The 22,328-nt window shown below is 33.6% G+C and overlaps 3 protein-coding genes across 3 annotated transcripts; 1 reads left to right on the top strand and 2 right to left on the bottom strand.

Annotated features, from left to right (window-relative positions):
• The first annotated feature begins 93 nt into the window (after positions 1-93).
• Positions 94-2,274, top strand: LOC130746561 (uncharacterized). The gene is made up of 2 exons (XM_057599237.1): positions 94-251; positions 1,824-2,274. Exon 2 carries the CDS (start codon positions 1,840-1,842, stop codon positions 2,038-2,040), a length of 201 nt encoding a protein of 66 aa, XP_057455220.1. The 5' UTR covers positions 94-251; positions 1,824-1,839; the 3' UTR covers positions 2,041-2,274.
• Positions 2,275-7,972: 5,698 nt separating this feature from the next.
• Positions 7,973-11,049, bottom strand: LOC130746560 (protein indeterminate-domain 7-like). Its single transcript, XM_057599236.1, has 3 exons — positions 10,131-11,049; positions 9,644-10,040; positions 7,973-9,115 (listed from the first exon to the last, which is right to left on the bottom strand). Exons 1-3 carry the CDS (start codon positions 10,339-10,341, stop codon positions 8,152-8,154), a joined length of 1,572 nt encoding a protein of 523 aa, XP_057455219.1. The 5' UTR covers positions 10,342-11,049; the 3' UTR covers positions 7,973-8,151.
• Positions 11,050-14,323: 3,274 nt separating this feature from the next.
• On the bottom strand, positions 14,324-19,882 carry LOC130746559 (putative hydrolase C777.06c). The gene is made up of 12 exons (XM_057599235.1): positions 19,654-19,882; positions 19,379-19,503; positions 19,186-19,298; positions 18,612-18,653; positions 18,150-18,205; positions 17,938-18,014; positions 16,787-16,906; positions 16,538-16,614; positions 16,379-16,442; positions 16,205-16,255; positions 16,088-16,136; positions 14,324-14,693 (listed from the first exon to the last, which is right to left on the bottom strand). Exons 1-12 carry the CDS (start codon positions 19,787-19,789, stop codon positions 14,575-14,577), a joined length of 1,029 nt encoding a protein of 342 aa, XP_057455218.1. The 5' UTR covers positions 19,790-19,882; the 3' UTR covers positions 14,324-14,574.
• Between the last annotated feature and the right edge of the window lie 2,446 nt (positions 19,883-22,328).

Here is a 22,328-nt window from a genome sequence, read left to right as displayed (position 1 = left end):
AGTTTTTTTTTTTTTTCTTCTTGTGTTTTTGTTGCTAGCAGGCTTTGGACACACGTACACGTGTTCTTATCCCAGGCTAAGCTTATAGAATGAAACGACGTCGTCGTCGTTTGGGACACACAGCACAACCTTATTTCTAGGTCCGAGGTAAGGGGAAACATGAGCGAGGTTGTTTCCCTGTCGCTCGCTCTTCACACATCATTTTTAAGGTTTCATCTTTGAGGTGGATCCACTTCCCTTTTCAATTTCAGGTTTGATCATTTTTCTATTTGCTTCCAACTTTAGCTTCTTCTGCAAACTCTTCATGCCATTCAAATTTCCCCATTTGATTTGTTGTTTTCAATTATGACCTCTGTTTTAGGCATAGAATGAAAATCAAATGCATACCCTTATCTTGTAGTACATGGATTTTCCAAAATTCTAGTCTAATTGGGTTTTTTAGGATTGTTCTGATAGTGATGACTGCTAGGAAATATTGGAATTGGCAAAGAATATGTTTCATGTGTTGAAGCTGTTTGTGCTTATGGTATGTGTTTCTTCTGTGTGGAAATGCTGCTATCTGTCCACCAAAGAGTCTAGGTCACTGTGGAGTGTGGACCATAGTTGTTATTTGAATGTTGAAATTGATTCTGGTCTACCTTCAACTTGAAATTGCTAGAGTCTTGGTGCATTTGACATTTAAAAGTTTCACACAGAGTTCTGGTGTAAACCATTTATTTAATTATTGGCTAGCTTCAGGTAAAGAAAATTCACATTAGACGAGGTGAGTTAAGAATCTCTTTCGATGATGCCTTTGTATGGGATAGGTTCCCGGTAGGTGGTTATTTACTGTATAGGTTCCCCTTAGTTAGATTATTTATCAAAAAATTTAATAGAAATAAAGGCCCAAGTACAGGATCAACAAGGTTTTGGTGTTTGAAACTTGAAAGGATTGAAGTGAAAAAGTTCCATACTAATCCAGCTTCTACAACTAAATACAAGTCCTAGGAACAGCCGAACAGAGAAATCAACATCTGTACTTTCACTTTAAATCCAGCTTATGTTCACTATTCTAGGATATCAAATTATAGCGGCTTCCCTTGTGTGAAGTATATGCTGGTCTTGTTTGAATTGAATATCCCACTGTGTGTGATTGGGTACATAAATCAGTTGATGCACAACCTATCTAAGTCCGAAATTTCAACAAAACAATAGTTCATATATTAGAATGGGTCGAAGTGTAATATGTTCTAATGATGGTAAATTCTAGTATTGTATTTAGATCATCAACTTCTGAAAGGGATAAGTGTCCTATGAGTTTGTTTTTTGGTTTGGCCATATTATTCTTCAGTTGTTTCTATCAGAGCTTAATCTGAGTAAATGTAAAATATTTAAGAAGAATACATTGTATCAGGATTCAGGAAGTTAAGTTCAATATTAATCTTTTAGGACTATTTCTTTATGCATATCATCTTTTGCCCGTCGAAGTTGTTTTACAATCATTTGTACTTTTTAATCCCATACAAACCTTATAAACAGTGGTATGATCTCTACTACCTTGCCAGGATTCAATGAAAATAAGGAAGTGCTATCTTTTTTAGGGTTAAATAGTACATCATGAATATTCATGATTAGCTGGTTGTTGGCATGCTTTTAGATTGTTCATGTTGCTGGTTATAGCATGTTTGGATCAACTTCTATTTCTTGGAACCAATTCTGGTATCTGAAAGCTACTCACATAAACTTATCCCCAAAATTGATTTTGGCTTCATAATCAATTGCAGATAGATTTCCAAACATTGGTTTCAACTTTCAAAAGTATTAGTTTGACTTGCCTTTTGCAGGTAGTGCATCTTAGATATGGCAGTAAAACCAACAGTTGCATTGAGGGCCATCCTTGTTGGAGGCATAGCAGCATTTGCTAAAGTAGCAGGTGCAATGAAGGCTGCAGGTGGTGTAAAAATTGGAGCAGCTGCAGCTGCCATGACGGCGGCAGCGACTGCAGCTATGACTGGATCTAAACAAGAGGAAAAAGATGCTGCTCAACAGTCTCCTAAATAATTAACTGTATCTTTTCTTTTCTTTTTCCTGCCAGACATTTTTCTGATGGTGAGGTTTATGTAGCATAGTTGAATGTTCCGCGAGTTTAACCGGAAGAAAGAGACCTTCTGCGAAATATAGTCTTGACAGATGGTGATGTATTACACTCCTCCAGTCTTTGCAATAAGATTACATTAAATTTGTAAACTCTCAGCTGATTAGTGTGTGAAAGTGAATTAGATTTCGTTTATCTGATTTTGCCAAGTGCTTTGCAGTGAAATACTGTGTTGTTTTGTTGATAAAATTAATTTTATATGTACATTTAGAAAAGAAAAGGTTTGTATTTTTAGGTTGCAATTTTTTTTTTTTACAAAAAACAAAATGAATAGGGTAGACTTGAATAAAATAAAATATACACTAGATAATAGTTTTGTATGAGAACTGAGAAGGGAATTCACCAGTTCGATCAATCTTATTATTTGAGTTTTTGGTTATCTGTGGTCACCATTGATGTTACTTCAAGATAAAAAAGTGAACATGACATTTCTTGTGGATCGAGATGAAAGTCTTTTACGACACATTGAGTCATATTAACCAATATCATTTTGAATAACAGGAATGATAAACATATTTTGACACTTCATTATTTATTGGCTGAGATTTAGGTGTATCTTTTCTTTTACCAACTTTTATATATTCACATTCAACTTCTCTTTCATTTCATTTTTATCCGTTTTTTTCTTTTATCTCTTTTTATTTTTCCTATCATGTCACTTATTATATCTCTCACTTCTTGCTTTTCTATTTCCATATCCTCTTAAGTTGGAGTAGGGTTTGAGTGGTGAATGAGTTATTTTTCATTTTTCATCTTTATCCAGTAACAAGTAAGTATCAAAATTCAAACATAAAATGTCAAAAGAAGATTATGTTAGCAATTTTTGCGATATTTTTAGTCAACCCATTTCTTGCGGCTAGGGGTGTTGGGCTTGCTGGAGAATTATATTAAATCATTTGGGGGGAAGCAGTGGGGACAAGTAAGCTGGGCCATTGAATTTGTGCACAGAAGCCCCAATCCAAATCTGAGTTCTGTGTCTTGGACCAACAAAAGAAGTACTGTAGTTGCAGAAAACAAAAGAACATTCACTGTAAGATTTCTAACAAAAAAAATGTGGCAAAAGAATTATGGCTGAAATAGTGAAATATTATTATTTAAAGTTGAATTATGTTAAAAAGAGAATGATCAATATTGACTAAGTAATTGATGTGGATTATGATAAGAGTTAATATGAGGTGGTAGGTGAAAAAATTTAAAATTAATTGAGGGTATAAATAGAAGAAATTGGATGGAGTAATTTTCCAGGGATAAAAAGAAAGAATAATAAACCACATAATATGTCCACCTGCAATTTGTAAAGAAAATTGGAAGCACTCATTTCAAATTAGAATGAATGAACTGTGACTTTATTGATCAAAGCATTGAAAATGAAGCAATGGATTGGGGCAGAAAACCGAGGACTTGTGTACATGATGAGGGGTTATAGTCAACTGTCAAAGACTCAGAAAAGTTAGGCATAGTTTTTGGGCAAAGAAGAAGGAGGGAAAGAAAGCATCTTTTTTTAGCCTTTTACAGTGACAAGTCAACTGGGATTATGTTATGGCTCTATCATTAAAATAACACAAGAAACAAACAAGTCTCTTATTCAATCATTCTGGCAATTCTATCAGCTTTTAGAGATAGCACTACACATTGTTTGTTTTTGCCTTGTGCTTCTAAATGAGACTGCCAGACAAAAAGTACCCCCAGCAAAGCAAAGCAAAGCACAAATACAAACAGTAACACTAGAATAGAGGAATATATGTATATGTATATATGGCCATGGGGGAGTGTGCTTTTTGCTCTACCTAGATAGCTAGCCCACCACCATTTCCTTATATGTTGCTTATCTGTCTTTGCACTTACATAAAAATGACAAAGATTCAATTACCACCGTATCATTGTCTTCATGGCCAATTAGATACAATATAAGAAAAGAAGGAAAAATCAAATATATAATAATGATTACACTTAGAAATGTCTCTTAACAGTGATTTTAGTACTGCTTTTAACTAGAGAACCAAAATCTCACTCAGTTGCTGCCTTAGGGTCTTGGGAAACTCCATTAATCCAATTGCTGCTACACGAGATATCAGAAGGGGACATCATTACATCATAACATCAGCCATTTGAGCTGCAATGAAGGGAGATTGTAAATTCACAAAAAAATGATTGATTTCAATAAGACAATGGCTGACAAAGACAGAACAATGAGGCGAGAGAAACCATTCTGATATTTTCAAGGATTGGAAAATGACCACATGTGTACAATTACGTTCATACCAATTCAAAACCTTCCTAGATTGGAGGCTTACAACTTACAAGTATGCTTTGATGTCACGTTTTGAATCCCAAACCATATTTACAAATTCTCATGCTTTTTACATGTTTCTTCTTACCACCCATAATAAAACCTCGAAACTGAATATAGTCATAAAAAGATTTTCAAGAAGCACCCTCAATTGAAACCAAACTAGCAATGAACTAAATGCCAAATATGTCTAGAAAAGTAGCATTTGGCAGATAAAATGAAGACAAGATTCGGCTTCAACTGAACAAGGAGCAAAATCTTCTTGATGATCCTAAAGAACCCCCATGTAACACAGTTAATCTTGAGGGCAGTTTATTAAGAAGCACCGGCTATCAGTGACGGATCTAGAGATTTTATGTAGTGAAGGTAATATATACATATAAATTCGTAATAAAAAAAATTAACATATACTTTTTTACCAAATGAGACACAAGTGAAGACATTTTTTACCAAATGGGTCATCAAAAACCATATACTTTTACTACTCAAGTGAGAGCATTTAGCAATGTGGAACACAATTGAGAGCATTTAGCAATGTGGAATATAAGTGAGGGCAATTTTTATCAAAATAATCATAAAAAACCACAGACTTTTACCACTCAAATTTTTTTCTAATGTATTTTTCCATATTTAAGTGAGGGCATTTGCCCTCATACTCAACAACTTGGATCCGTCTCTACCTGCCATGATCAATACTTTTCCACAATTTCTAAAATAAAATGGAAAAATACAGCCCCTGAATTTTTAGACATTGTCAAATATTTATTAGGAAGAAAAAAAAGTTGAGGGTATTTGTTTAAAAATGTCTAAAAATTAATGGAGCTTAATGTAATTTTTCATTTATGGAGTTGTAAAAATATAAACTCGTAAAAATTAATAAACTATTCGAAATTCTAATAATTTTTATGAGTTTATGACTGATCACCCAAGTCTGACCAAATCACTAAGAAGAGTGTTGGGAGAAGGGGAACGACAAATGGTGGCGAATTTTCTTGTCAAAAGGGTGATCGACTCCCTGAGCTTAGAAAATGCCTCTTCGTTGCCATGTCGTGCTAGTGGGGGGACCTACAATAACACTACAACGCCCAAGTCAAAACGTACGAGAGAAGTATAAGGTGAGGGGTGAAGGTGTGAGTACCTTGCGCAATGCGGAATTTGCCATTTACATGCTTGAGTTTTGAGGGTTTCGATCTTGGGTATCGTGTTGGGTAAGAGGTATAACAACTAGGGGGTTGTTGGATCTCCTGACACGACATTCAATCGGACAAACGAGGGTAGGCCCGTTCAATTGTGGGGTCTTTTAGCATCATACACAAACATTAAGCAGAGAGCAACTGACTTTATATGGGACATGGTAGATGAAGGCAGGCCAATTTGTGACTTCGACTAAGACCAGGGACTATGGGACAACAATGAGGTTGTGAGGTGCAGTCAGTAATAAGGCGGCAAACGTTTTGTGAGGTCTTGGTGATTTCCTAGAGGGTCACTATGTCGAGTGAGAGGTGTTTGTTGATCAAACGAGTTTTTCATCATAGGGCTTACCTTAGGGGCTCTTCCTGAGTTCAGGATTTGGGACAAAGAAAGTTTGTTTTGCTGAGTTACAATAATCGGTACTATACCAAGGCCCGTTCCCAGATATCCAAATATATAGCATCCACCTGGAAATATGGTAATTTCGAGTGGCGTATGCTGAGAGATTTTGGTACAAAGCACTTTCGAGTGTTTAAGGTCTATGCATATGGAACGTTCACTGCTTACCGATACCGAAACAATGATAATTAGTTACTTCATCCGTCCCTGATTATAAGACTCCTTATTGGACGGAAAGAGTATTAAACCAGTCATAAATTATAAACTCTGTTATTGATGATTATAAAATTAATAAGCATCATGTGTTTATGCCCCATTTCTTAAAAATTGGCCCGTGGATGCAAATTCAAGAATCATCCCTCGGGATTGAATCTCACTTGTACCCACATCAGGTATCAAAGGGCACCAATATTATTTTCCCTAAATGTGTTTGGGTTTTAATGTTTCATAAATCACTATAAAATATTTAACAATTAATATCCAACATGCATTGATGTACTATATGTCATATTTTTTTTTATTAGCTATATATGCCATATTCTCTAACCTCCCGTATCACAAAGAATCCAATGCTTTTTCATTCATATGCCCTACCCATCCCTGGCATATCCTTTAAAAGAAACTTTAAAGTCGGAGGACATGTGAACTTGCCCGTAATATAGCAAACTCTTGTATATATTATTGTTGCTCTATTCACATGTGTTGCCAATTTTTGTTATTTTGTCTCCATCTTTTTGTTTTTATCTTGTCTTTGGATATTCGCGATCTTTCTCAATTTGTCAATTAGTAAAGATAAAAACTCAAAAAGCTAATTGGTTAAAGAAAAAAAAAAATCCATATCCTTATTTTAAAGCTTCAAAAAATAATGATTAGGAAAAGATGAAAAATTTGCTTTTATCTTAAAGCTACACTACTTAGTTAGAAGTTTTTTTTTAACGCACGTCATTACCGTTTAAGAAATCATTTCATATTTCTCTTAATAAATGTTTTTTTATTTAAATTTGTACTCTCATTCTTATAAGAATTTAGTTTGCTTACCACTAGACTGACATATTGATAAATTAATTGATAACATTACTTTAAAAAAAAAAATTAGTAGTTGGGCTAGTTGAAAAAATCCACATAAAAAAATATTTACATTTTTTTAGGGTTTAGCATTAACTTATGAATCTATATATCAATATCTATATAAAATTTATTCTATAATATCTATTTATCTTAAATATTTTATGTGTTTTTGAAAATTGTTTATCATCTTAAATCATGATATCATATTTTTTTTATTTTATTCTAATGTTTGAATTTCTTATTAAATGAAATGAGAAATATAATATTGTATTATTAAATTAAATATACAATTTGCTTTAAATTAACACAATACTTAACCAAGTGAGTTAGGCGTACTGGTAACGTACTTTGTTCTTTAAAATGGTTACAAGTTCAAATTTGCTTATAAAAAAAAAAAAACAAGTTCAAATTTGATGTCAAGCAACATAGTTAGCATTGTCACATCAACAATAAATACACTATTGGAATACTATTTTACTAAGAAAATTTTTTCTCTCTGAGAAAGCGCGACTACCCAGTCTTGTAACGAGCTTTTCTACTTTGGTAAAATATATTTATGAGTTAACCAAATAAGATTTAAACAAATTTAAACTACAAAAAGGTAGTTTTTTTTTTTGAACAAGTTAAGGCACACTTTAAATTCTTTTGAAGTGATGATATAAATTAGTTCCTTTTGGTGGAAGTCCTAACCTAATATTCGTAAAGAGCATAAATGAGCATTTTTTGCAGCAATATGGGGGAACATTCCATTTTTACAATCATCCAAATTAATAACGAATCATTTTGCACGTGTAAGATGTTGTGAATTGAACTCAATCATCAATCATTACAATGCCGATTTACTATCTATTCTTCTTACTTATAATTCATCATCTATGAACATAATGACATTCTTCAATAAGTACATATATAATGAATGAAAATATAGGTATCGATTCAGAAATTTCCTTCCCTTTGGGAATATTGACAAGATCATAAACAAGTTAAACTACAAAAAGAGAGAATCTTTTCTTAAATATATAAGATGATAAATATAACAAAAAGAGAATCCATCTATATATGGAGCTAGCTAACCTTGCCATGGCTTTTGAGATTGGTTTTCTTGATCACTCATGCAGTTTCCAATGCCAGCTATGCTGAGAATATCACTATGAGAGAGGGGTCTTAGACCCAAGAAATCTCTCGTCAAGTCATCATTTCCGCCGCCGCCACCACCACCACCACCGCTATCCGTGGTGGTGGTGGCCTTTTTAGAAAGGGTGTCATTATCATGAAAGTTAAGTTCTTTCTTTGAATTTAGAATGGCACTAAATGAGTCCTCAAAAGGGTTTCCTTCAAAAGCAGAATTAGAAGAGAAAGAGTTGATAACATCATGAAGAAGGGATGGTGGAGCAGCAGTAACACCAGCAGCAGCAGCATCACGTGAGGACAAGTTGAAACCAAAATTACCAATTGAAGAATTGTTGTTGGCAGCTGAATGAGGAGGCACGTGAGGCTGGTGGTGGGTCCTACTGATCATGGCTGGTGCTGATGCAGCTGTTGTGGTGGTGGTCATGGTTGCACCCATTTGAGCTGCTTTCTGCAGCAATGCTGTGGCTGACATGTGTGGGGAAGGAGGAACTGTTTGGTAGGGTGGGAGGGTGGGGCCCATGCTAGGGTTAGGGTTTTCTTCTTGGGATGAGAACATTGATGCAGAGGAGAGATTATGATGATGATGATCAACATTATTAATAGTACTACTTTGTGGGCCAAGCCAAGGGGGCATGATTTCTTGACCAAAGTTGAAACTTAGCTGCTCTTTTTTCAATGGGAAACCATGGAGGAGGTTCTGGTTGTTCTGGAGATGATGATTGAATTGGGTTTGGAGATTTATCATGTGTTGATGATGATTAGAGGAGGATGAAGGTTGTTGTGATTGTGAGGGTGGTGGTAGTACAAGTGGATTGTTGGTTAATGTGCCACCTGTCTCACCTCTTGCACTCTCCTCTGCTAGTGCATCACAGAATGCTCTATGGGTTATGAAACTGTCCCTCCTGGGAAACCACAAACAAACACAAAAATACAACAAATGTTACTAATTGAAGTGCTAGCTATCACAGCAAAAAAAATTGTCTCTCTCTCTCTCTCTCTCACAGCTTTCCAACAGTTTTTTAAAAACTTTCTGAAAGTGCTTTAAATAAATTTTTTGATACACTAAAAAAATGACAGTAGACCAAAATTATGGCTAACAGAATAAACTTTCATTAGCAAATTATGATTTTAGTTTCATCCTGATTTTTTCACTAGTGCATTATAAAAACTTCCTAGGAATTTCCTATTCCACTGGTGAAGGAATGAGTGATTATGGAGACTACTATGTCAATGTAATTAATGAAAGTCTCTCTTCAGTGAAGGGATGTAGAAATTATTCCATGAATTTAATGTAGATTCACTACCAAAGTCAACCTAGGATTCAAATCAAGTCCATCATAAATGAACAACATGATGTCTGACTTATGGTGCCTAAACTAAATTAACTTGATTCATGATTCAGGTGACATTGATTTTGGTTAGTTATTTACCTTGAGAAAAGGGTTCCACAGTCACATCTGTACTCCCTGGTGCCACAGGTTTTGGAATGAGCTTTCCAATCTGATTGAACTGCATACTTCTTGGAACACTTCTCACATTTCCACTTCTTCTCACCATGCTTTCTGCTGAAGTGCTTCTTGATCCCTGTGAGGTCCCCCAGGGCCCTCGACGGGTCATGGTGCACGCAGGTAGGTTCCGGGCACACGTACACCTTCTTCTTCACCTCTTTGCTTGTTCTCTGCTTCAGCTTCCATGGTAAATTATGCCCTCTTCTGTGAAGTTGGAGATTTTGGTCTCTATGAAACCCTTTGCTGCAGATCTCACAGAAGAATCTATTTGTGGCTAAAAGACTCTTAGGGGACATAGCAACCACTTCAGCATCTGGGTCTGAAAGAAACAAGACAATGATGTATTCACCAAACCAGAACAAAATGAGGTTTGAACCTTGAATAGGAAAATAAGAACTAACAAACAAACCTGGGTTTCCTGGAAGGTTTCTCTTTTTCTTTAGTACTGGTTGAGTTTGAGTTGGGGGTGGATGATCCAAGTATTGTTGAGGAGGGTAACTGGTGCCAATTTCAGTTCTGTTTCCTGAGGAATTAGCACTAGCTTCACCTGATGCAGAAGTCAAATTTGACATGTTTTCTTCCATCACAGGTTGTTGTTGCTGTTGTTGTTGATGGAACATCAAATCCTTCTTCTTCTTATAATCTTGCAAGTTTTAGAAGCCTAAGGTTGTGTTGTAGGCCATAGATCTTGGATTTTTGTAAGGGTGAAGGTTTCTGGGATCTAAGGACAAATTTTGACAAAAACAGAAAAGGGAAAGAAAGGTGGACTAAAGTGCACTGTGTATACTACTGAAGAAGGAATGAACAGAACAGAACAAAGAGGAAGACAAGTTTTGATATTCAACTGAGGAATAGTGTCTGAAACTTCATCAGAGTGAGAAAGAGAGAAACTTGAGTTGAGAGAGTGGTCTCTCTCTATCTCAATGAAGCAATAACTAGTTTTAGAAAGCTTGAGGTTTTGGTGCTAGTTTGGCACCAACACAAGAGACAAGTTTTGTTTTTACTAAGAGAGCAGAAGAAACAAGAGAAGTGGAGGTGAAACTGCAGAAGCTGGTGTTGGTGTAGCCGCAAAAATGCATTTTCTCCTTCATGTTATGAAAACCATACTTGATAATATTACCAAGAAAATCCAAGGATAGCCACACAAATATGAACAAAAATACAGACTTGGTTGTTGTTTAAACTTTGAACTCAGAGAGAGAGAGAGAGAGGTGTGGATGAGAAGCAGGATTCCCTTGCATCTGTGAACCTGATCAGCTTGTCCAAAACCAAAAAAAAGGTGGAGCCCTGCGGCTAACTCTGACGTTGCACTTTCTGTCTTTTCCTCTGTTCTCTTTCTCAGCTCCAGAAAAATCATTTCTTACTTTGTTGTGTGCATTTTTGCTTTTTAAATTAAAGTTCAAATTTCTTGCTGAAAAACCTTTTGTCCAAATTATACAACCTTCTTGCCTTTCCTTTCTCTTGTAAAGTAAGCACACAAAAAGGGTTAAAAATTAAAAAAGGGAAAATAATAGCCTCATGCTTAATCTCACTTGAATGAATAAGGGTATATCTTTTGGATGTGAAAATTCTTTCATCAAATCAAATCCAACTTGTTTGTTCCTTTGAAAAATGTGTTTTTTTTATTGGATTATGTACTAATGTGAGTTTGAGTTCGGAAAATCCAAATTAATCCACATTTAGTAGAAGTAACAAATAGTTACTTTTGAAAAGATGGATCTATATCTAATGGTGGTAGAATTAAAATTAAACATACCGAATTGAAAAAGTATGCATTAAAGTAATGGTTTAGTAGTGAGTGTGTTTATATTAAAGTTGTGTCAAAAGTAAAAGACATTTTTTTCATGAAGCAATGTTGCTCTTAAAAATGTCAACTCACTTTCAAATCTCAACATCTCAACGAAAAAAAGTTAGATTTCGCTAAGGGTGAACATATAAGTTCAAACATTAGAGAAAGTCATTTTTTAATAAATACTAAAAAAAGACATTTATTGGAAAGTACTACAATAATCTTGAGGACAAGAAAATCCACTCCTGCATAGAGAAAGATAAATAAATGAAGACCGAAATGAATATCATTTATGAGATAAAGTTTGATGCACCGAAAGTGTAAAGATTTTTTACACCGTTAACTAATCAGATTTCAAGGATATACCATGTTAATTAATTAAATAAAATAAAATAAGAGATTTTCTCACATCCTAGAAATCTGATTCATTGACGGTGTAAAAAAACTTTACACCGTCAGTGCATAGAAATTAAACTCATTATTTATATAGGATTTTTGCTCGAGCTACTTTAGAGAATAAAGTAAATGAGTATAAAGTTAATAAAACAACTCAATTTATTTGTAAAAAAATAATTGTAATGATTAACTTTTCTCTATAAACCTTTCAAAAAAAAAAACTTTTCTCTATAAAAGTAATTCTCTCGCCTTTGAAGAAGATATCTCATTTGTATATACAGATAGACGCAGAGGTACATATATGGGGGAGGCAGACTTCAAATTCTATCATTTAACATCATGGCTATTAGACCCTTCTCAACTTTCTCATTTTAGGGTGACATGATTGATTCATTGATTAAATTCTAACAAGCATGGCTTAAAGCTTTATTAATTTTCACATATTCTCTGTATTTAAATCATACTTTCTTTTCATCATCGTTCATTTCACTATCATTGTAACTATTGAGTATAAAAAAAAAGCTGAAACTCTGACAAATTTTGCATGGTTCTTTGTTTTAAATTGTAAACAAATTGACCTTGGTAGGTTAGGGATCTACAAATTAAGACAAAGCTGCCTGCCTATCTAAACCTTTAACAGCGTATCTTTAACAGCCACAACTTTTGTCGCCCCAGTCACTTTCACTTCATAATGATCATTATCACTTATCAGTGTGGAAAATTAACGATGCTACTAATTATGTTATGATGTGGAGAATTATTGATAGACACTCCATGAGGAGGCAGACAAATCAGATACGATGAGAGAAAAAATGATTTATGACATTACGAGTGCAGCTTTAATTTAATACATTCATATTTAAATTTAATTTACATCATATTTTTACTATATTTTTTTCTATTACACCACTTATTATAACATTCATTTATCTCTCTTCTATTCACAGTTGATCAAGGTGGATGTGTTTTAAGTACATGTTAACATGACTTTTTCCTTAGTGTGACAAGAAAAAATCATAGAGAGAAAAATGATCTGGATGAGAGAGGTTGAATTATGGTAGGGATGACTAAAGCGGACATCTTTTGCGTATTACTAATTGAAAAACACACCATGTTTATATCTTCTTTCTTTGTCATACATAGAATTGTAGATTTGTAGTTTATGAATCATGAGGGGATTCTAGCTAATCAGTAGCTAATTTTCGAGCTAATCAATGGTGCTCCATATGGCTATAGCCAGATCTGTATAAAATATTAATGTGAATTAGTACTCCACTTGTCTGTGGTTTTATTATTGTGCTTAATTGTAGCAACATAAATGAAAAGTAGTAGTATGTGTGTATACGTGTGTACTTAGCAGAATTTCATTGTTTTCTCTTTGTTCAACTTTCCATGGGTTGTGTTCTGTGCATCATAAATGATGTTTAAAAATTTGGCAATAGAAAATCATTTTAATTTTGTCATGGTCTTGTTTGTTCTTCAATGATTAAGATTTTAAAATGGGATCTTGCGGGACCCAAGTCTCAATATGTTCTCCCAGCTCATCCCTCCCATTAAAATAGTGTATTTACCTAGTAGAATTTTAGAACTAACTAGGTGTATTTGTGAGTTGGGTTGATTCAAGTTTGAAATAAAATAGCATCCGAACCGATTATATTATTTGGTTTGGTTTGTTCAGTTTTTTAAACTCTTTTCAGGAAATCCAAATTAAAATCTGCTTACTTTGATTCGGGTCATCAAGTTGATATATAAAAAATAAATACTCATGTTTATATTTTATTCATGCATATTACTATTTTTATATATTCAATACTCAAGAGTTGTAAAAAAGAATTTCCTTTTGCCATTGAGGAAGTTACTTCTCCGGTGGCCAATAAGCTCTCCTCTGAGCATGTCCAAAGTCCAAACTCTTTTTGTTCCCTTCTCCAAAGGGGAAATAGAAAGGGCTCTTTTCCAATAGAAACTCTCAGTCCAAAAATCAGTGTTTAAACAATGTTGAGAAAAAACACGGAATATATTGGTATTATTGGCGATATGATGCATAATATTGTCCATACATTTCAAACTAAAATTTTCAAAAAAAAAATTCTTTCATCTAAAAAAATACAAAATACTGCTTTACAATTGAACAATGAACCTGTAGTTTTAATACAAATTAATATTTGCACTAAAATCACTATGATACCATAAATCCTCAATCACGCTTAAAGCCTCAAATGTGATACTACTTGTTAAAAATGCACATCCACTAAATTTTGGGAGTACCAACTACCATGTTTCGGGCTTGGTTGTGGTAAAAATCATTTCAACAAGTCAGTCTAAAATCTTAAGATGTCATCAATAGCAACTTTCCTAAACAATCTGTACTTAAACATGGATTTAATTTAATTTTTATATAATCTATCTATAGTAACACGTTTTAAAAAAATCAAAACTTTTATTGCAGAGAAAAATCCTTATGGTAGTATCCTCAATATTTCTTGTCGCTAACAGGGGGAAAGAGAAAAGGAAGAATGATGATAGGTTAGAACTTAGAAGGTAGAATGGCTGCACAGACCAGCAGAATGTATTTATTGTCAAGAGACTTGTAATGACATTCATTTGAGTGTTTATTTTAATAACTTCTCTTTGAGGAAAAAAAATGTCGTCTCTATGAATGAGACTGTAGTTAGAGTTTAACTGGTATACGAAGCCCATCATAGCTCAGTTGTGCATCAAGACCCTCAGACTCCAATAGTTTTGTAAGATAGCTATTTACTTCTTCATGATCCATCAGATGCATCATACCTTTAAAAAGCCAACGAGGAAACATCCAATATTACTTTTCTGAAACATTTTTTACATTGATGGAGGTATATATAGAGACAGCCCTTTTAAATACACAGCCTTTTGCCTAAATATGTATAAAACTGAATATATAGAATGTAAGTTTAGCAAGAGACACACAAGTCCCACTCTATAGGTGAAAATAGTAAAACATTCACCACCACAAGTCTCCCATTCGAAGAACCCTAGGTCCATTAATCAAAATGAAGAGATAAAGAGGATGTTAATTGTTAACAATAGGCTCCAAGCATGGTGGATGAAATGAGGGAATGCTTTCGGTGTGATTTGTGATAGAAAAGTACCACTCAACTCAAGTTCGAGGTAACTTTACCACACATCTATAAGACTTGCATTGCTGTATGGAATTAAATTTTGGGCAGTTAAGAGCAAACAAGAAAGTAAACTCAGTGTCATAGAAATTACAATGTTACGATAGATGAATGGATGCCCAAGACAATATATGCTTAAGAATAGAGTCACTAGAGAGAAAATTGGAGTAGGTGGTTTAGGTTTTGGTAAAGTCTCGTCTGAGGTGGTTTTGGTTTTGGTTTTGGTTTATAATGAGAAGACCAATAGAAGTCCAAACTAGAAGGTCTGCCCATATAGACGATGATCCAATAGCTAGAGGTAGAGGGACACCAAGAAACACTATAGGCCAAATCATAAAAGAGATTCAAAAATAAATGACCAATCTTTAAACTCTATACATGACAGAGTTTTAGAGTAATTGTTATTGTTGGTTGTTGCCATGTAAAGGACCCAACCTAGCTAGTGGGAAAAAGGACTGGTTGTTCTTGTAGCCGTTGTTGTAATTTACATTGATGGAAAAAGTAATATTGACAACCCGCATTTTTTTACTAATTATGAACTTATGGAGAGACTTTATCATGGTTTTGGTAGGAAACTGGTACAGCAGAAAAAAAGAATTGATAGAAGAAAAAGAATCTTTAAGGCTACAGCTTCCTTCTTGGTACAAGAGATGAATGGCAAGAAAGAATACCCAGGACTTAGATTAGAGAGCCTGGACCTTCCAAGTCCCAACACAGAAGCATCTGACACAGGACACTCTTCTCACTTCCCTCCACACAACTTAGTTCTTTAACTAAACAGGCTAACTATCAACTCCCCTAACAACTTCTCTAACTGCTAATGAACTCTGTTCTGCTGTTCCTCATGTAGCCCCATTCTTGTTGGGCCTCGTCTCACCTCTCCAGTGATATAATTTCTTAATTGAGGGCCTAACAGGTACTAAATACTTGATAAATGGACTGAAGTGGACTGTTGCATCAAGAAAAACAAAGGAAGGAAAGTAGAGGAAACATTATCCTAAACAAGGAGGCTTAAGCTAAACTTACCAGTGAAAAGTGTCCTTTTGGGTTGAATTTTTCGCACTTCCTCTAAGGCCTGAAATGGAAGATCAGAATAAACTTCATATCTCTAAAAAAAGAATTAAGAAATGTGAAGGAGATTACCCTTGGAAGTCCAAAATGTGTGGCTGTAGAGCGATCGGGTCTCAGTGCATCCTGTAAAATCATAGCTTTAAGAGAGAAAGAGAAATTGTACACATCTACACCCTACTTCCAGTTATTTCATGTAAAAATGAGACACGTTTGTAGCAAGATAGAAAGGATGGGAGGGTGAGTCACCATGATTAGAATTTCACAGTCCTTTAAAAGTGGATAAGTTTCTTCAGGAATTTCACTGACATCACTGCAAATTTAGACACAAGATCAGAACACATTGATGAAAAAGATGGATTGAATAACAATATAATGAAAAAGTTTCCATTTAGTAAGAAACATTACCTTATGTAGCATATATTGCCAAAACGAAAACCAAGGGAGCGATAACCCTTGCCATGCCAAACTGGTAATGGGGTAAACTGAAATACAATAACAACAGAAGACTAAAAATCAGAGCCAAGCCCAATGCACAAGAAGGGACATTGCCAGAAGTTAATTGATTTGTTCAATAGAAAATAGATTGAGTGAACAGGAAAAAGTACTTAAACACTACTCCGACTTCAAACTATTAAAAATGTTAACAGTACTAACTTTTAATCCATGTACTACAAATGGTTCTTCGGATATGATTTTGAATTGCAAGTCTGAGACCGCAGCACCAGGTAAGACAACACTTGTATCTACTAAATAATAATGGGTCTTCTTCATCACCTGCATATTTCGGTAATTAATACATAAATAATTCACAGAAGAACCGATCTAAAAAACTGCTCAATGAAGAAATATGAATGAATCATCTGATCATCATAAGCTTTCATTCTGTTATCCATCCAGGGTATAGCTACAAGTGCTATCAAGAGGAATACCAAATCGATAGCCCAAGGGAAAATAAATATCTAAAACTGATGACAAGTAAAGCTTAAGAAATCAAGCTTATTATGCTCCATCCTGAAAGTTAAATATTTGAGAAGAAACTTCAGCTAAAACATTTCTTCATTTTTCTACTCTAGCGATCTAAATAGTGGGCAATGATCATAAAAGTGGAGTAAATTATCTAGAGATAAGCATGAGTATAATGTGCAAGGGGGCTAGCTTCCCTCTCAGTTATGGTTTCAGAAGCTTACATAGAGAAAAAATTGTTCCATCACGCAAATGAGAAAATATCTTACATTTGGCGAGATTAGACAGGATTTTCAGACAAATGATTCTCTGGTTTTCAAGAGGAAGATTTGATTTCTACAGATGGCTATTATATTTTAAGTTTCAGCATAAATTATTTTCTGTAGTTAGTTTGGGCAGGTATAATTAAATCCGCCTTTTCATCATTTGAATTTTTAACTATAATTCACCATACAAATCTTTTTCAAATCCATAATGAATTTCTTTAGTGTAAATATTGAAGCAAATGCAGAGGTCCAAATTCCAATGGCACTAAGAAGCACATAAATATTTTCTTGAATAACATCAGTTGTATCCCTTCCTCAGGTTATCCCAGGGAAAGCATGAACATATCAGTAGCTCTCAGTATTAACTTTTAAGGTTTAAAAAAATTGACGTAAATGCAACATAAACTTTCAATATATGACAAATTCACAATTTCTCATGTAATGCATTAATTTCTTTAATATGGTGCATAGATATATAGCAGGCCTTTCCAGCCTTAATTACAACGTACTCATACTGATAACAAGGAGAAAATAAAATTGACTACATGAATTTTAGAAGGCAAGCGCAGGGGAGACCTCAAAGTCACGCTTGGCAACATATATTGGAATAGATGGCTGAACATTGTTCGTCCAATCTCTAAGATCATCAAGACCTGGGGAGAAGAAAGAAGTCAAGTTAGTCTATATGACCGGTTGGATTTCATATTATTTCAAGCAAGCATTATACTTGTCCTAGTGCTATTAATTATCCAAAGAGTATTAGAAAGTAGTAACAATAAATCAGAGACCTCCAATTGCATCAGCATGTGAATGAGTAATAATAACAGCATCAAGTGTTCTTATCCTGACAGAAATACAACTAGTTAAAGAGAGATAGAAAGCAAAGTTGAAAAACACAGCATAAACATCATCTACTTCATAAATTTAAGGCTCAATGATCAAGAGATCACCAAGAAAAGACATTTAAAACCAAAGAAATGACACTGATATACATGTTGTCTCCTAAGATTTTTGTCTCTTAGATTGTCTAGTATCTAAATGCATTGCAAATATTTGATAATCATAATTAATTTAGCTGGTATCTTTCCCCGATGTACATATGTCCTGATCAAATGTTTCACTGTACTTCCAGTTCATAACCCTTGATATATATATATATATATATATATATATATATATATATATAATGTAGAAGCTATCTCCTCAAATAACATAAAAAACAGCTAAAGAATTGAAACAGGTAAGCTAACCCAAGTGCAGGAAACCACTGGAGAGCACTGTGATAGAAAAATCTGCAATGAGAACAAAAAATTGTTATAATGGACATATACAATCATATATGGGTTTTACTTATACAGAATTCAAATCCCATTTTAAAAGTTTTTAAAACCCTTAATATATTCATTGTTCATACATCACTATTTCCTGACACAGTATATATCATATCATGAATTAGGCACAAAAGACGATCACTAAGAAAAATATGAAAAAAGAACTCATTTACATCCACAATTCTATAACGATCAAGATGCATATATCCATGCATATGCATGCTACCAAGTCATTGAAGGTCTTTTTTAATGCATAAACTGTGATGAACAACAGTGAAAATAATGTGAATGGATAAACATTGGTCTTCTTCAGTGTATGCATTATACTAGCAGCATGTCGAACGAAAGCTACAATTGCTAACAATTGATTTGTCCATGTTCCAGCAGAATTTTGAGAAGTCAAAAAATTTAAAGAAATCCTATTTTGGGGCAAACCTAGCTCCTGATCTAACAAGATTGCAACAAATATTATATAGGGAAATTTGAAACATACTTTCCAGCATCTATAAGAATATTGTGTGTTCCAGAGGGGTTAGGGTGACGAATAAGGATGCTGGTGTTAAGTCTCCTATTCTTATCACCCGGTCTCGCCGCTTTCGAACAGACCTGTAAAAAACTCATGAAAAAGTTCAATAAACCCTAAACATTGAACTCCATTCTCTAATCAAATTAGCACTCATATATACCGAACATTTGCTTAAAGGATTAGTCAAGCAGCTAACTCGCGGAACCCCTTCACTAGTTCCAGTCCCCATGAATACAATTTCTGTTTGATCAATCTCAGCACCTCCTCCTCCTCCATTGGCAGAAACTGCAGTGAATTCAGAAACCAAGAGAAATTGAATCAAATTTGAGTCCAGTCAATATTTGCAATTGCAACGTGTTCGAATCCAAAGCAATCAAAATGTGAAAATCTAACAAGATACAGAAAGATGAAATGAAATGGTGGTTAGTTAGTTACTGGAGTGGATGGGAGAAACTGCGGGGAGTGAGATGGAAGAGGGACGCCGCCACCGCCGTGAAAATGGGGAGTGATGGTGAGCCAAAGAGGCGAGGGAAGAAGGAAGAAGACGAATGGGGTTGGAGGTAACCACCATTGGTTGTGGCTGTGTTAACAACACTTATGTCAGTCACACAAACATTTTCTGAATCACGAGGAGGAGCTGAAACGCAAAACAAGTGTCTGTTTGGTACGCGTTGGCGATGAAAATTATTTGAGTTAATTACCTGTTGAATCTTACTTTTATCCTCATGTAGTAATTACTAGTATCAAGACCCGTGGTTAATTTTTTCTCCATTTAATTAATTAACAGTGTATTGATAATACATGAGTTTTAAAGGATATGCAATTGCTGAAAAGTAATTCTACACTAACAAACAATTAGAGTGGAAGGATAGCTCACTTAGTTGAGCTAAGGGTAGAAACATGTGTTAGTTCGAACCGTGAGGATGAACATTTGTAATTACTAACAACTAACCACTAACATTTGTCCATTAAAAAAAAACACTCACAAACAATTACATTATACCATGTAGAAAGAACAATCACTTTCGTTTTAAAATTTTAATTAAGACTAAAATATTTTATGTTGTGGTGAAATTCAATAGATAACCTATAAAATTCGTTCACACTAACAATGCACACACTTTTAAATTTTAATACATAATATATTATAAGATATCTTCTTTACTTCTTTTGTAACTCAAGCTATATTTCAAACAATTCTTCTTTACTTCTTTTGTAACTCAAGCTATATTTCAAACAATCCTCTTATCCATGTAAATATACATATAGTCGCATTCAACTTCTATTCATGATAATTACAAATGTGTATTAAACTAAAAAGATTTACCAAAATTAAGATTTTGTTAAATTACCAAAAACAAACAAACTAATTCATAACTTTTTCTTTTCCCCAATATCCCTTTAACTAATCAAACCCCACTGATAATTAAAATGTTATTAACTAAATTCAAAAAATTCTTTTATAAGATTAATTAATATAGTTATACCCTCCGTCCCTAATTATAAGCTAAAGTTGAGACTTGTGTTTTGTTACTAAATATAAGCTAAAGTTGTAAAAGCTAATATTTCTTTTCATATTTACCCTTGCATTTATGGTAGTGGAACACTATTTATAGTATAATAATTAAAAAGTTATATCTTAAATAGGGGTAAACATGAAAAGTTGTACATTTTTTTCAAAAACCAATGCATCAATTAAACTTTTCTTAATAAGCGTGATTTTTACAACTTTAGCTTATAATTAGGGACGGAGGAAGTAATATATAATATATCATTGTTTGGTTTGGAAACTATTAACATAGTCAAATAATTATTTGCACTTTGTTTAAGAAAAGCACCAATCATATTCAATGCTTTTTTTTTTGTTACAATGCTAAAATAATATGACAGGAAACAACTATAATAAAATTGTGTTTCTATTAGTTTTAACGTGAAAGTATTTTCATGTAAGATGTTCCTCCCCATCAAATATTTTATGTTAGCTAGTTTTAACTTTAAAGTATTTTATGTAATATTTTCTTCTTCTTGAACCTTTTTACCTTGTAATTATATTTCTTCTTTAATTTATCCAAGTATGGGATATTTTAACTATCAAATGATAATACTCTTATACATATTATTTATATATATTTTCTTATTAGTTTTAACATTGAAGTATTTTCATGTGAAATGGTACTCCATAATTTAATCATACATTCATATAAACCATGTATATTAATATTTCCTGTGGGCGGTTTTTTACCCATAATTTAATCATACATTCATATAAACCATGCATATTAATATTTCTAGTCATTGTGACCAGAAAACGATATCTCTCCAAATGAGTTTCAATTATCTTTAAAAAAAAGTTTCAATTAAAATTCTATTAATTTACATACATGCAATCACATGCTCGACACATGTGTTTCTAAGCACATGTGATGTGCTTGTGGCACGTTGAATACTTTTTTTTAGGGACGAAGCATGTTGAATACTTTTACTATCAATTTATCATACTTTTATATAAAAAAAATTAGAATCATTAAAAAAAATACTGAAATTATATTAAAATTTATTTTTCTATAAATTTTTACAATAACATGAAAATCTATTTTCATGTAAAATGCTCCTCACATGAGTTTTATCATGTGTCATTGGTGCCTATGTCGTGCTGACTTTCCTTGAAATGTGCATACGTATAGATCATTTAATTCATTCTATTATTCCCTTAAATTAAAATGTACTATTAAATCCTACATGGATTTTGCAAACCAACTCATTAACATCATACTTGAACCAAAACTGTTTAACTATCGCCAAAAACCATTGTTTAAGTGACTGCTCTATCATGGTTTCTTATTGAAGTTTAGAAAACTTGTTATCTATATCTTCACCCTCTCCAATTTAATTTGCTCACATATGTCATTTCCGGTAAAGAAAAAAAGTAACAAACGTTTAGGCACCCTGAAATAACATTCAAACGAAGAGGATAAGAAAAATCCAAAAAGAAAAAGCCATAAGTTTTACTCAATCTATACTTCTAAGAAAGAAAAAATTGCCCAGATAAGATCAAACAGCTAAAAATGCTTGTTCTGCCCACAAATCGGTAAAAACAACTGCCCTGATTT

This window comes from Lotus japonicus, chromosome 3 (assembly GCF_012489685.1).
Source record: "Lotus japonicus ecotype B-129 chromosome 3, LjGifu_v1.2".
NCBI lineage: Eukaryota > Viridiplantae > Streptophyta > Magnoliopsida > Fabales > Fabaceae > Lotus > Lotus japonicus.
This window is presented reverse-complemented; position numbering and strand designations above follow the sequence as displayed.

Coding starts and splice junctions, on each gene's coding strand:
- LOC130746561 (XM_057599237.1), top strand. CDS start 1,840: ATGGCAGTAAAACCAACAGTTGCATTGAGGGCCATCCTTGTTGGAGGC.
- LOC130746560 (XM_057599236.1), bottom strand. CDS start 10,341: ATGTTCCATCAACAACAACAGCAACAACAACCTGTGATGGAAGAAAAC. Junction 10,041..10,130: donor AAACCTTCCAGGAAACCCAG/GTTTGTTTGTTA, acceptor TGTTTCTTTCAG/ACCCAGATGCTGAAGTGGTT. Junction 9,116..9,643: donor TGTGGAACCCTTTTCTCAAG/GTAAATAACTAA, acceptor GTGGTTTCCCAG/GAGGGACAGTTTCATAACCC.
- LOC130746559 (XM_057599235.1), bottom strand. CDS start 19,789: ATGGTGGTTACCTCCAACCCCATTCGTCTTCTTCCTTCTTCCCTCGCC. Junction 18,015..18,149: donor ACATGCTGATGCAATTGGAG/GTCTCTGATTTA, acceptor TCTTCTCCCCAG/GTCTTGATGATCTTAGAGAT. Junction 16,907..17,937: donor TTGCCAAGCGTGACTTTGAG/GTCTCCCCTGCG, acceptor CGAAATATGCAG/GTGATGAAGAAGACCCATTA.